At 39.6% G+C, this 14869-nt stretch overlaps 2 protein-coding genes and 1 long non-coding RNA gene across 7 annotated transcripts in view; 2 read left to right on the forward strand and 1 right to left on the reverse strand.

Moving 5' to 3' along the window:
- Uevld (UEV and lactate/malate dehyrogenase domains) overlaps positions 1-2140 on the forward strand; it is a 47863-nt gene extending 45723 nt beyond the window's left edge. For both annotated transcript variants that reach the window (XM_003461216.5, XM_004999450.4), the window contains one exon: positions 812-2140. In XM_003461216.5, coding sequence (XP_003461264.1) covers positions 812-979 — 168 coding nt within the window. In that variant the 3' untranslated portion in view covers positions 980-2140. The remainder of the gene's footprint in view (positions 1-811) is intronic.
- On the reverse strand, positions 752-4538 carry LOC106027114 (uncharacterized). Of its 3 annotated transcripts, none has more exons than XR_010049947.1 (3): positions 4460-4538; positions 2433-2484; positions 752-996 (listed from the first exon to the last, which is right to left on the reverse strand). It is a non-coding gene; the product is annotated as an uncharacterized LOC106027114 (long non-coding RNA). The 3 variants fall into 3 exon arrangements; XR_010049946.1 differs by lacking the exon at positions 4460-4538 and adding an exon at positions 3371-4446; XR_010049945.1 differs by lacking the exon at positions 4460-4538 and having other exon boundaries at positions 2433-3143.
- A 23-nt stretch (positions 4539-4561) lies between these two features.
- The window catches only part of Tsg101 (tumor susceptibility 101), a 42100-nt gene continuing 31792 nt past the window's right edge, over positions 4562-14869 (forward strand). For both annotated transcript variants that reach the window (XM_063256818.1, XM_003461217.5), the window contains exons 1-3: positions 4562-4746; positions 10904-10988; positions 14083-14148. In XM_063256818.1, the coding sequence (XP_063112888.1) occupies positions 4705-4746; positions 10904-10988; positions 14083-14148 (193 nt within the window). In that variant the 5' untranslated portion in view covers positions 4562-4704. The remainder of the gene's footprint in view (positions 4747-10903; positions 10989-14082; positions 14149-14869) is intronic.

Here is a 14869-nt window from a genome sequence, read left to right on the forward strand (position 1 = left end):
CTGCTTGCAAGGCAGGTGCTTGTGCCGCTGAGCTAAATCCCCAGCCCCTATCTTCAGCTTTTAGAGTAAGATAGGGAGGAAGCACTGTAAATCCAGTCCCTGACCTGCTTAGCTTCAGGAAATCTGGCCTTTGCCTTCCCTTAGGTGGTTTTTGAAGTGTTTCCAAGAAGTGTTGCTATGGGGGGCTGGGGATTAAGCTCAGCTGCATAAGCACCTGCCTTGCAAGCAGACAGTGGTGAGTTCAGTCCCCGGTACCGATTAAAAGGAAAAAGACAAAAAAAAAAAAGAAGTGTTGCTATGTCCCATAAACTGCTTCTGGTTGTCATTTATCACCTCAGCCAGCCACGTCACCCCAGCCCAATGTGCTAACTGGTCTCAGCTGGTCATCAGTCTGCTTCAGCAGTTGTCTCTCATCATTCTGCCCAGACTATAAATTCCCTGAAGCGCATCTAAGATGAGGTACAAATGCTCATCAAGTTTCCTGAATACTTAGACTGTGGAGGGAGATACAGCATGAAAGGAGAATGTCAAAAGAGGTCGCTATATTTGACCCAGGCAGTGCGCCTCCCAAGGAATCCAGTCCATCATTTTTTCGTAGTCCCAACCTATTTTTCCCATTTCAGCAGCTAGCTTGCCTCCCTGCAAAGGGAGTGTCTTTGAGTGAGTTCTGGCCATCTCTCAGAATGTTGGGAAATACTGATTCGAGTTTAGAAAATGAAAACAAAAAATTAGGAAAGCAAGAGAGCAAGCCTTTTTATGATTTAACTTTGTACAGTGATTCAGCTCTATTTTATTGTCTTTTTAATTTCAGGGGTATTATGATATAAATAATGAAGTGTTTTTAAGTTTGCCTTGCATCCTTGGAACCGGCGGAGTATCTGAAGTCATCAAAACTGCAGTGAAAGAAGTTACAGTGACTGAGAAACTCCAGAGCAGTGCATCCTTCATCCACGGTCTCCAGCAACAGTTAAAACTTTGATTTTTAAACATAGTTACCTGAAAGGAGAAGTAATTTCATCAACATATATAGGTTTGAAAATGTCCATGTCTTTTAATTATATTTACAAACCTTTTGGTTAAAGTAGATGGTTTCTTTGTTAGTTTTATAATTGGAATCCTTAAAGAGTTATATAAGGAAGGGAAAAAAGTCTATTTAGGGTGAGGTCCTTGACAAATCTGTAATTTTTAAACCTACAGCTGGGATAAATATTCACCTGCTATGTGCATTATTTTAAATTGTGTATCCTAAACTTAAAGCACTTTCAGCACTTTGGAAATATCCTGAAACAAAATACATTTATAATAAATGTGGTAGGTTAAAGGCTCAGGATGGGCCTTACAAAATTCAGAAGATCCATAGTGAAGGGCATTTATTATTTTTGCAAAATACAATTAGTGGAGTAGTAAAGCATTTTGTTTTTCTTCTCCAAATTCATTAGCTATCAAAAAGTAAAAAAGAATTTTATATGTGTTTTAAAATTATAAAAGGGAAAGTAAAACATTTTAATATATAAAGAAAAAAGTATATATATTTTCATTTCCATGGAATTTCCTTTCTAAATTTTTTTTCCTCAGCAATGTGAGATCCCTACATATCATAAATTTATTGTGCCATTAGTAAAGCATAGATAAATGTGTATTTTGTTTTGAATAAAAATCAAACAGTTTATTTTGAAGCCAAAATAAGGCTTTCATAAAAACCAGTGGTCTTAAGGGAGAGAGGTTGAATGGACTGATGGTTCTGAGCAAACCCTCTGTCATTCCAGAAGAAAGGCACAGAACATACAGGCTTTGGTGATGGGTCAGTAGCAGTATTTTCACCAGGTGCTGGTGGGCAGTATGCTTTGACTAGCCCTCCATTTACTGTGGGAAACATAGTAATCAAGTCTCACAAATAAGTGTACTAAGAGTTGTGATGAAACCAGGTGTGGCAAGCACAGGCTTATAATCCCAGCACTCAGGAAGCTGAGGCAGGAGGATCATTGCGAGTTTGAGACCAATTTGGACCACAAAGTGAACTCAGGCCAGCCTCAACTAACTGCATAATGAGACTTTGTCTCAAAAAGAGACCTTATCTCAAAAAGACCAAAAAAAAAAAAAAAAAAAAAGAAAAAGAAAAAAAAAGAAAGAAAGAAGGAAAGATACAATAAAAATGAATTGTGAAGAAATCCAGTAATAGGTAAAACAATCTGGTCAGGAAGAGATGAGACAAATAAGGGCAGACATAGCTAGAGGAGATATAGACACAGTAATAGTCAGTGTAATAATGGATAGTTGTCATGAACTTACACTAAGTGGAAAGTGAAATTCAGTATCCCATGTTTAAGGAAGTATAAAAGTAATATGTTTGCAAAGAGTCACACAAATTAACCTGTATAAAAACATTTGGGGTGGGGTGGGGTGGGGTGGAGCTCACAGAGCAGTTTCCTTACATGTGCAGGGCTCTGGGTTCAGTCTTGGCACTGCAGAATGAGCGGACTGTGCCTATTTGAAGAGATAAGCATTAGTTCTCTAGAATATTTTGGTGTTACCAAGACTTCCTTTAATCCTAATGTTACCTCCTGTATCACCTCTCTTGTTACTCTAACAATGTATATTTGTATGAAATAGGAAAGTAAAACTAAAAGAATAATTTTTAGCCTTTTCTATTAATGTATAACTAGAAATTTGACAATTCCTAAAATCAAATTTCTAATATAATCTTAAACTATAATCTAACTAAAATATTATAGTATAATAGATTCACTACATTAATTATAAAGGGAACATGTCAATAAAACAAATATTGAGCACCTACTGTTATTCCAGATACTATGTTAGAATCTGAGTATTCAGAGATGAATATTAGTCCTTACTCTCCAGAAGGCCACAATGTGGAAGTAATTCTCTGTATCAAGTGTTTACTTGAGTGTTAAGTATTAACAGTTATATTGTGAGTTCCACATAGAAGTCAAGAAGTTATATCACTTTACTGTCAGTGATAATTTAACACAATGCTTCTGTTAACTTTGACTTTTTCATCTTTCCAAAATCATGCAATGCCTGTTGATATGTTTTTTAGTGGGCCTTGAATTAAATTTTTTCAATACTGCAGAAGATAATTTTTTTATTTTGCAACTTGCATTGTTTTTCTTAAATATCAAAAATAATGAATAAAATAAACTTTGATTTTAAAATACCAGATGCCTGACTTATTAAATGAAATTTAATACCGATTGAGACTTTTTTCATATAATTTACAGAAAACCAAACCAAAGATATTTAATTATTTCATTTTAAGTGCTGTGCAGAATTAAGAGACTGGATTTTATTATTCATTTCCAAGCTTTAAAAGTTACTTTAGCAAAAAAACATTTAAGCCATGTATTACCTGATGCACCTCCCGATTTAAAGCAGTTACTCTAATTAAAAGTACTTCTGAGTAAAATGTGGCTTCAAGATTATTTGAAGCCAGAGCACACCTGTAAACCCACACTGGAGGCAGGAAGCAGGAGGATCGCTGTGAAGTCAAGACCAGCCTGGGGTACAGAGTGAGTTAAAAAGCCTGAACTCCGTAGTAAAACTCTGTCTCAAGCCCCTCCACTCCAACAAACAAAAACAACTAGATTATTTTGAAGTTTGCTTTGTAAAAGAAAAAACCAATATAAAATACCAGGTGTAGGGGAAGGATAGACTGACCTTTTGGTTTGACTGAAACTAATATTCGGCTATTCAAGAATAATGGCTAGTGGAAAAGTTTTATTTGTGTGTGAGCCATAGTTTATAATGAGAACTTCCACATGTCCTCAGTTCTTCCCCTCTGTGGCTTCTCTTAGATGTCTGTTTAGAAAGGAATCAATACCAGGTCTGTTCTCATTAGGCTATACTAATTATCCAGACTTCACATCTGAAAATCTACTCTAGAATTCATCAATGTTCTGCTTATAAAACTGGTGGCATAGAATAGTGATAAGTAATAAAATCCCCTCCGTGACCTTTTATTGAAAATTGAAATTCAATTGAACACATGTCTTAGAAAAAAAAAAGAAAATTGAAGTTCTGATTCAGGGAAAGGTATCCTGCGGAGGACATTTGTCTGGCTTCCTGAGAAACAAGAGATTTCTATACTTTGACCTTACAAATTAGGATGGACTTTTAAACTTTAAAACGAAACAAAATCATGTGACTACCAAGGAAACCTTGGGCATCTTTCCAATGGAAGCGTCTTTAGAGATGGGGAAGTTTTAAGCTCGGGCTAGAAGTGCACCTGTCTCCTATTTTCACAAGCGCAAGAGGGAGGTAGGCGGTTCCCCAGAGCGCAGGGTTCCGCCGCTGCTTCCCGCAGTAGTGAGGCTCGGAAGCCTTCACCTTCTTCCTGAGTACTGAGTGATTGTGAAAAAACAGCTGGCATCCCGGCCCAGAATTGCGACCTCTGGAACAAGCCTGCCTTATCTTTGGAACCCAACTAGTTCCAGCACACCGTTAGCTGGTTGGTTTAAATCCACTTCCCGCCCAGCCTGGGTTGCTCGCGGTGTCCACCTGTCTCCTTCAGACCACGGCCTCGGAAATGACGTACCGGAAGCGGAAGTGCTGTGATACCGACTTCCTGTTATAGGTGGGGGGTGGGGGGCTAGCCATTCGGTGTGCGATTGTCTGGGGCGGCCTGGGGCTGCCCGGAGCGGCTGACCCTCTGCCAGCGGGGACGGGAGTCGCCAGGAGGCCGTCATGGCGGTGTCGGAGAGCCAGCTCAAGAAGATGGTGTCTAAGGTGAGGCTGCGACCTGCTCGCCGTCCCGCGGGCGCCCACCGCTCCCTTCCGCGCCTTCCCTCGCCGGCCCGGCCCCTCGAGCCTCGCGGACGGGCCGGAACTCCGGCACCGGGCTGGCCGCTGAGGCCCCCAGTCCGCGCCCGTGGCATTCGCACTGCGATACCCTGCGGGGAATGTCGGGGGGGGGGCGGCGACCGTCTACAAAGGCGCCCAGCAGAGGCCGCCTGCCACCTGCCGCCCGCCCCCTTTTCTCTGTGGGAGAGTTTGGAGCTGTCTGGGGCGGTGGAGTTTGGGTCTTGAATGTTCTAAACAAAAAGAGTCACACTGAGTTCCTGACTGCGGCAGTCCACGACGGTCCCGGCCGGGGGAGCCGTCAGCCTTCGCCCGCCCTTCGCTGGCCGCAGAGCCCGCGGCCCTTTTAGTTCTGTTCTCTCGCCGCGCCGTCGGCCGCGGGAGGCTGGAAACTGGCGGCTGAATTGTCTCGATTCCGTGAAACGACGGAGAATCCAAAACGCCCGACCCTCACTACCACGGTAGAATTAGTGCAATTCATCGAGGGTAATGGTAACTCTTTACTAACACTGCTATTAGTTGCGTGCTTCTTGTAACACCTATTTACTCTGAGCCTACTTTACAGTTCACAGCTCGACTGCCGCGTGATTTCACCCTTTTGTAAAAAAAAAAAAAAAAAAGGCGTTTTGTATATTAAAGCCATGACTTAATTTACTAATTAAGATGTGGCACCCAACACCATAGTGGAATGGCTCTCCTTTTGTTTGTTGTAACTTACCAGATCTACTTGGAATGAGGATGTGTAGGCGGTAAGAGCTGAGTCTTTTAAAACGGGCTAGATTGGGATACTTTGGTCAAAACAAGAATGATTCAAATTACCAGTTTAAGTGGGTTTCAACTTATGCACAGTTACTATGTAGAGAAAATTTTTTTAAATAGACTTTTTCTAGTAAAATCGTCCCTTTGGTTCTTGTTGAAGATCTGTTAACCTCTAAATGGCAGGTTTCAAAAGAAAGCGTCTTCTGGTTGTCCTTCCTGTCTCCTAGGCTGCATTGTTTGGTGCCGAGAATTGACGATGTCAGGGATGCAGAGTATGTGCTTTAGCACCTACCCTGTTTTGTTTTGTTTTTAAAGAAGTTATCTTAATTTTTTGTTTGTTTGTTTGTACTGGGAATTGAACTTAGGACTTTGTGCCTGTCAGGCAAGCCTGTGTCGCTGAGCTACATCCCCGGCCCTATCTTTAATTTAGAGGAGGTTTGGGAACTCCTTAGATTGTGGCCCAGGTAAAGGTCTGTGCTGTAACATCTAAATATTACTTTTTGAAAAACAGAATTATTGTTTTAGGTACCTTGTAACTGAAGAGGAACTGATCCATAATGTGTTTGATATTAAAATGATTGTATAACCATTAAAAAGCTTAGTCCTTAATGTATGTGTTGTAATGTAAAATAAAATATTGGTTTATTTTTAAAACCCCTAAATGAGCTTTCTCTAGAGTAGTGGAACGTGCCATAGATCACTTTACGCTATATGTAATATCGCTACACCCCTCAGATATTCTGGGCCCTTTCCTTGGTTTATGTTTTTAGAAATATTATTACAGATCATTGTTTTCTCTAAGTAGTCCCTTAGTGCTCTTTAACATAAAATTTAGTTAAAATCCAGGTCATCGGGGCTGGGGATTTAGCTCAGCGGCATAAGCGTCTGCCTTGTAAGCAGGCAGTTGTGAGTTCGATCCCTCGTACTGATGAAAAATGAAAAAAAAAAATCCAGGTCATCATTTGTCAGTTAACGGAAATAAATGTATACATATATGTGTATATATGTGTGTGTGTGTGTGTGTGTGTGTGTATAGTTTGTTTTTGGAGACAGGATCTCGCTGTGTAGTTCAGGCTGGCCTTGAGTTCACTATGTAGCCCTGCTTGGCCTCAAACTCACAGTGATCCTCCAACCTCAGCCTTCTGAGAGCTGGGGTTCAGGTGTGCAGCACCATGCCTGGGTAGTTAACAGAAGTATATACTGTGAGTCTGTCTTGCTTTACACAAGTTACAGTTTTGATTGTTCATACAACTACCTGTGTTTTTGCGTATCTACAGCATTCCTAGAGGTTGTGTCATAACCAAATGGGTGGAGGAGAGCAGATGCATTAAAGACAGCTATGTATTTCACTCTGTTTTAGGTACAGAGATACAACAGCACACGGCCAGACAAACCCTACACTTGGGGAATTTAAATTCACAAAAAAGGCAGTAAACAACTAAAAAGGCACATTTAAATACTATGTTGGAGATTGATAAGAGTGTTAGAGAAAAATAAAACAGGAAAGAGAAATAGAATAGTAAAAGGAAGTGAGAATGGCCTGGATTGCAGCCTGTAGCGGACAGAAAAGGAAGGCCTTTCTGAGAAAAGCTCTTTGAGGAAAGACCTGAAAGAGATGGGAAAATAAGCTGGGATGGTTCAGAGCAAGGCCATTCTAGGAAGAAGGAAAAAAGGGTAGAGGCTCTGGGGCAGAAGTCTGTCATGCCTTTGTTGTAGAGGAACAACAAAGGGTAGTGCACAGGTGAGCAAGGGAAGGGGTGGATTGTAGAGGTTTAGGCCCTGAGCATCTGTGGGAGATTTTGGAGGGCCTTGCAGACCTATGGGAAGGCTTTGGCATTTAGTTAATTACAAGGAAAGCCATTTAGCTCTTACCAGCACTAGTATAGCTGTTGGGTCGGACTAGACTGTCCAAAGGTGTAAGACTGGAGGCAACGAATACCTGTGAAGAGATTTTTGAAATAATCTAGGCAAGTGGTGCTAGTAGTTTAGACCAGGATTATAGCTATGGGGATAGTGAGAGGTGATATATTTGGAAGGTACATTTGCTATGGATGTGAAAGAAAGAGAAGTATCAAAAATAACTTTCACAATCCTTTTCCTGAACAGCTTGAAGGATATAGACAGACAGTAAATTTGGGGGGAAGATATAGAGTTTGGTTTTGGTCATACTCAATTTGATATTCGTTAGATGCCCATTGGTGATATAGGACTGCTAACTGGATATAGAGCATTCATCTGCAGGGCTTACATCTCAAAACCCACAGTGAATGTCTGAAGCTAGGTAATACACATAATTCAAAATGCACATCAAGAAATTAATAATAACAATATAAAAAATGGCCAACATCCTACTATTGTGCTTTTGGGGCCATTATTAAGTAAAACAGTTACTTAAACACAAGCACTAGAACAGCTGGTCATACAACTAAGGTGAATTCCAAGAATTCTGGAATTCCAAGTCACTAACAGGTGGTTAGCTTACCCAGCGTGGATGTGCTGGAGAAAGGAACGATTCACTTCCTGGTGGGACAGAATGGAAGAGCAAAAGATTTCATCCTGTTATCCCACTACTCAGCTGCATGTAGTGAAAACATACAGATTGTTTATTTGTGGGATTTTTTCATTTAATATCAGATCAAAAATTTCAGGGGAACTGAAATTGTGAAAAGTGAAGGACTACTATACAAGTCTGGAGTTAATGAAAGGCTCACTAGAAAAGTTTAGTCTAGACTTAGTTTTCAGTGTATAAATGATGCTTAAGACCAAGCGGGAAACCACCAAAAGAGTTTAGGTAAGGTTTAGGTAAGAGGACTCTTCCCTGGGCCCAGTGTGAGTTGATTAGAAGAAAAGAAAGACCCAGCAAAGAGCTGTAACCACAGAGAGGAGGAAGGCAAACACTGTGTTTTGGGAATTGAAGGGAGAATTTTTTTTTTTATTGTCTTTTTCCTTTTTATCGGTACCGGAGATCAAACTCACGACTGCCTGCTTGCAAGGCAGGCGCTAATGCCACTGAGCTAAACCTCCAGCCCCCGGAGAATGTATTTTTAAGAGAACAAATCAACTCCTGCTGCTGATAGGTTATGGCAAAGGCAGTTGACTGTTCCATACCATGTAGCAGGTCTTGGTGACCTGGAACAGTTTTAGTGAAATGGTAGATACAAAAGGTATATACACACTTCCTGCTGCTCAGACTAAAAACCTGATGTTTGATGCTTCATTCTCCTTTATGTCCATAGTAAGGCTGTCAGAAAATCGTACTAGCTCTACCTTCACAGTATCACCACAATCTGATCACATCTCATTTGTCTCCATAGCTGCAGAGGGTCCAGATTTGGAGTGGGTTTGAAAAGAATGGGTCTAGACTTTGTGCATTAGTGGCTGCTAACATAGAAATCTCTAGATATCACGTGCTCCTGATGGAAAATCATCATCTGTGAAATGATCTTGCGAAAGAGAGAGAAGAGGAAAAATAACTTCTGCACTCGAATAATAATTCAAATGTTAAAGTATACCAACAGAAAACAATTAGCAAATTCCAAACTATAGGAGCCACTTAGGATAAATGAACAGGCTTCTTCCACAAATAAATTCCTACAAGTAAAGATAGAGATGAGCCTATTGGCTGAAAATCTACTGAACAATAGATAAAAATATGGTGTGTCCATATAGTAAATATTGCTCAGCACTAGGAAAGAGTGACATACTGCTATATGCCACGATAGGATGAGCCTTGGAAACATGTAAAATCATTAAAGTTCATGATTTTATTTATATGCAGTGTCCAAAAAAGATAAACCTATAGAGACAGAATGTGAGTGGTTGTCTAGGGTTACAACGAAGAAAATGAGAAGAGTTATTACTAAAAATGGAACATGGAAAGTTATTGCTAAAAGGCATTGGTTCTTTTTGAGGATAATGATAATGTTCTAAAATTGATGTAATTGTAGTACTATGCTAAAAGCCACTGAAATACACAGTTTAAAAGTAAATTTTATAATATGTGCATTATATCAATTCTATAAAATAGAGATGGGCATTGTCTACTTTGGGATATATTTTAATTTTTGCATAATAAAGTTTTTGCAAGAAAGCATAGAAAGCAATTAGGACAGCAAATGTATGAAGTTCTTTGTGTGAAGGTTTTTGTTTTTGTTTTTCCTATAAAGAACTGAGATTAGAGTTACAGCAAGGGAAGGAATGGCTTTGTATGGATAAGATGGGACAAATAAGAATGTTTGTGTGACAGAACTGATCTTGTAGATGGAAAAATGAATGCTACAGGACAAAGGATAAGAAATGTCTTTGATTAGACTTGAATGTGTTACTTACTTTTTGTATTATCTTATTGTAGTGATATAGCTATACTATGAGAGTTGGTTTATATTCTTTTTTATTTATTTTTGAGACAGGGCTTCACTACACAGTTCAGGCTGGCCTTGAACTTGCCTCAGCCTCTGAAGTGCTGGAGTTGGCTTGTGCCACCATGCCCGGCTTTGACTATATTCTAATTTTTCTATTGAATGTTTTGGTTTTACTCTCGCATTTTTTGTATCTAACAGTTCTTACTCATTGAGTGTTCTTATTTCAAGGGTACAATATCACTTTTCAAAGTTACTTTGTCTTTGAAGTTTTGTTCTGCTTGCATAAGTCCTTACTGATACCTAGTTCCTTGTTTTCTGTTTGTTTTGATCCTGACTTGCTTATTAGTATCTTACTGATCCAGCTTATTGTTCTTCTTAAGAAAGAAGCCTTAAAAGCTTTATGTGCAAGGGGGGAGCTTTGAGCTTCAGTTCTGTGGAGTGAAAGGCCCTGATTTCCTTATGTCCCGCAAGTAGTCTCCAGGCCAGGTTGCTAGTTCCTCTGGAGTAGAATGGAACAGATGGAATGAAAACAATACAGCAAATGATACAGTGCAAAACTGATGTTGGTAATTCACGATAGATGTTGACATTGGCAGTGAATGCTGCAGTTTGAGAAGAAAGGGGGATTATGGATTAAAGGAAAGTCGAAAAGGATTCATTGATGGTAGTGTGTAAACTATACCTACATGGTAGGTCTTAGAGAATGATTAAGATTTAATTTGGTGGGTTCTTTCAAGTTGATCAGAAGAACTAACATAAATGTAACTTGCAAGCTGAGGTCAAGTAAAGGATTCAAACAGGTGACAGAAAAATAAAACTACTGAGGTCCTTCAGGCTGTAATTAATGATTAATGAAAATCATACTTTTAAAAGGAGCACGTAAAGAAAATAAGATTTTAAGACAATGAAGCAGTGAGATAATGAGCATTGGTTTTAAACTAAATTCTGTGATTTTTGCTTTTCAGTACAAATACAGAGACCTAACTGTACGTGAAACTGTCAATGTTATTACTCTATACAAAGATCTCAAACCTGTATTGGATTCATATGGTGAGTTTATGTGACAAGAACACTGATTACTATGAACATACTCTTCTTATTAATTGTGGTTTGCTTATTTTACTTTTAAACTTGCTAGTTTTTTCAACTGTAGGATTGAACCTCTATCTAATATAAGTATCGGGGTATAAGAAATTATAACATCTAATAGTAACATATTCGTTCAGCTCTTTAAAGTTGTCTTTTTTAAGGTGCTGGGGATTTAGCTCAGCGGCATAAGCGCCTGTCTTGCAAGCAGGCAGTCATGAGTTCGATCCCTGGTACCGATAAAAACGAAAAAGACCAAAAAAAAAAAAAAAGTTGTCTTTTTTAACAACCTAGAACTATCCAAAGTTAGACCTTGGAGGAATTTCCAACCACCACTACTACCCACCCCTCAGTAGGGGTTGAACCCAGGGCCTCATATCTGTTGGGCAAGTACTCTACCATTGAGCTGCAAGCCCTTTTTATTTTGAGACAGTCTTGCTATATTGCCCAGGCTGGCCTTGGATTTGTGATCCTTTTGCCTCAGCTTCCTGAGTAACTGGGACCTGACCATAAGGCAGTTTGTGTGTGAGCACATGTGCGTGTGTGTGTATGTGTGTGTGTGTGTGTGTTGCTGTGCTGAGGGAGGGCAAGCATTTATCACTGAGTTACCCTCCGAGGCTACAGGAGGGAATTTTAAAGGTAGTTTATAGTCCATCATTTCCCAAAGTGGTAACTGAAGAATGTTGCAGGGAGAAGGCTATAGATATTACAGAGCGAGGATTAAAGGGAGATTTCTGTCAAAAAGTTTGAGCAGTCGTCAGTTAAATAAAATCAAGTGGGTTTCAGCCAGGTACAGTGGCATATGCATATATTCCCAGCTATGCAGGAAGCTGAAGCAGGAAGGATCACTTGAGTCCAGGAATTCCAAGTCTGACCTGGGCAACAAAGCAAGACTCTCATCTCTTAGAAAAAAGTTAAATGCTTTTCACTGTGAAGGATTTCTCAGAACATTTCATATGCTAAGGAGGAACAAGAATACATTGTACAGTGTATCCTAAAGTTACTTAACTACTGGTCCTTCCTTTTTTCTCCCCCCATAGCATTTCTCTATATTCTCAGTAACACATTTTGCAAAACTATACTTTCAGCTGTCCCTTACGTTTTATAGATGCATATTTTTCAGTTTGGTATTTAATTCTGTATAGCAGGTAAACTGAATTTGTCTTTACTTTTAGGGTTTATGTCAAAGGTGACAGCACCTGGAGTTTTTCTTTTTTAAAAAACATACATTATTTTCTGTCCCCATTGAGTCCTAACACAATCTCTTCAACCCTAAATCCTTGAAAACAGTTAGCATACCAGAGCCAAGAGAAAACCTGTGCTGCCTCATATCAATTAATGAAGCCCTTGGCTTTGCAGGCAGGGAACTAGCTGAGAAATTCTGAATTCTACTCAGCCCTAGGCTTTGAAAATAGTAGGCTGAGGTGCAGAGGGGTGTGCCACTGAGGCTGAGGGGCAATCAGTTCTGTCTCTTCCGAGTTGCAGAGAGAGACGAGAGGTAGAAGTCCTCTTCCACACCTAGGGCACAGCTGCCCCTTCTTCCAGTCTCCCTTATTTCTGTATATAGACTGCCCATTTTTGATCTGCAAAAATGCTCATATTACCAAAATTAAAGTTAGTCATTTTAAGACTGAAATGCCCTCAGTGTGGAGAAAATGATTGAGGCTAGACTTTATTGTGAGTGTATAGTTTTTACTGCATACTAAAAGACTAAATACATTGATCAAACAATAGCTTCATATGGGCAGACCAAATGTAAACCATTATTATCAAAATACTTTCAGAGTAAATAAAGCCCTAAATTTAAATGATGTTTTTCTTTTACTTTAAAATACACAAAATCAGGCTAGTAGTTTAGCTCAGTGGCACATTTGCCTGCCTTGCAAGTGCCAGGTCATGAGTTCAATCCCCAGTACCCAAAAAATCAGAATAACCCCCCCACAAAAACAGAATAAGTTGCAACATGTTTTGCAGTTGTCAGCAGTAAGTAAAAGAACTGATTTCTCCAGGGAGGTGGTATAGGCCTATAATACCAGCACTTAGGAGGCTGAGGCAGGAGGATCATCATGAGAGTTTGAGGCCTGCCTGAACTACACAGTGAGTTCAAGATCAGCCTGGACTATAAAAAAACCCTGTCTCAAAAAAACCAAACCAAACCAAACAAAACCTGAGATTAACAGTATAGTTATGTGTATTTGTATTGTGCAGTATAGCATTTTCCTAATGTGGTATGATGTTCATTTATGATTAAAATTATAGTGGTTTACATAACACATTTTGTGTCCTGATTAATCAGTTAATGGTAGAAAGATGCAGATCATATGAGAAATACATGCTGAAAGAAGCTGTCTGTATTTATTAACTGTGTGAACTTTTTAAAATCTTTAATACTGTGTTTTAATACTTGGTTGAGATTGAGGGTAGTAGTAGGGATAAGTGCTGGGGGATTGCTAAACATAGTGACACTAGGTTAACAGGTAGGATGGTGACATTCAATGGGGTTTTTGTTATGGTTCAGGGAATCATACCATGGCCAAACACAGGTATTCTAACAGTGAGCTACACACCCAGCCCTGATGGTGATTTGTTAATAGTTTTAAAAGCATGTTAAAGATTGCAGCTGTAGCACTCACATCCTGTGTGTGTGTGTGTGTGTGTGTGTGTGTGTGTGTGTGTGTGTGTGTTTGAAGCAGGGTTTCACTGTGCAGTTCAGGCTGGCCTTGATCTCACTTGGTAGCCCAGGCTTATCTCAGACTCACAGTGATCTTCCTGCTTCGGCCTCCCACATGCTTGGGGTTAGAGGTGTGTACCACTATACTTGGCCTCACATTCATTTCCTCAAGTAATTCAAAGTATTTTTTCTTTACTGGTTGAAGAGCTGATTCCATTCAGTGAATGAACAAAGGACCTTTTGTTATTGAACAGAATGGATGATACATTAACAAGTTAGCCCCTTTTAAAAATGAATTTTGAGTAAGGTAGAGAGTCTCTACAGAAATGTTCATGAATCAAAAAACTTAAAAATGCTCATGCTTAAATCTTTGTTCTCTCCTTTCAGTTTTTAATGATGGCAGTTCTAGGGAACTAATGAACCTCACTGGAACGATTCCTGTGCCTTACAGAGGTAACCGTGTTACATTTTTTATGTTTTCACTATAGCCATGTTTGATGACATGATATGTTGCCAAAGAGTTAGAAGGAACTTGTATCTGGTTACTCATGGCTTTCATTATGATAAAGAGGGTTTAACTTCTGTTCTAATTGAACTTTATTTGGTAGCAGCACCTCACATTTTCAGCTTTTAAAAATTTTCTTGCCAAGAGATAAAAATACATATGTGCTTGGTTGTACTGGCAGGACTTAATGTCTCCTAGAATCAGAATGTTAGAACTGATCTGACACCTGTGTCCCCAGAACTCACCATTGATTTCATGTAGTACCTGCTATACATGAGGCAGTGGGGATGGGACACTAGATGCAAAAGAGAATGAAGTGTGTAACATTTCTGGGACAGTTCACAGTAGTGGGAACAACAGGGAATAAATAGGTATTTATGCTACTCTACAATGGGTGCAGAATAGTAAAATGTAAAGATGCTGTGAGATGACAGAAGAGAACCAAACTACATGGGAGGGTCATACGGGTGGTGGCATCTGAGCTTACTGCTATTTAACAGATGCTTCTTCCAGGCAGAAGGAACATGTGACTGAGCCTCTTGGTGTCACATCAAGCCTGTAGGATGACCTTAGGGAAGGCGAGTGAAATCAGGATTACTAACCTTGCTGCTGTGCTTTTCTAAGAGAATAAAGTCTAAGCTAGGGAGTGGGTTATTAGGTATGTGAGAT

The sequence above is a fragment of the Cavia porcellus genome, unplaced genomic scaffold (assembly GCF_034190915.1).
Source record: "Cavia porcellus strain 051 isolate PalLab524CR breed Dunkin Hartley unplaced genomic scaffold, mCavPor4.1 scaffold_9, whole genome shotgun sequence".
NCBI classification, from domain to species: Eukaryota; Metazoa; Chordata; class Mammalia; order Rodentia; family Caviidae; genus Cavia; species Cavia porcellus.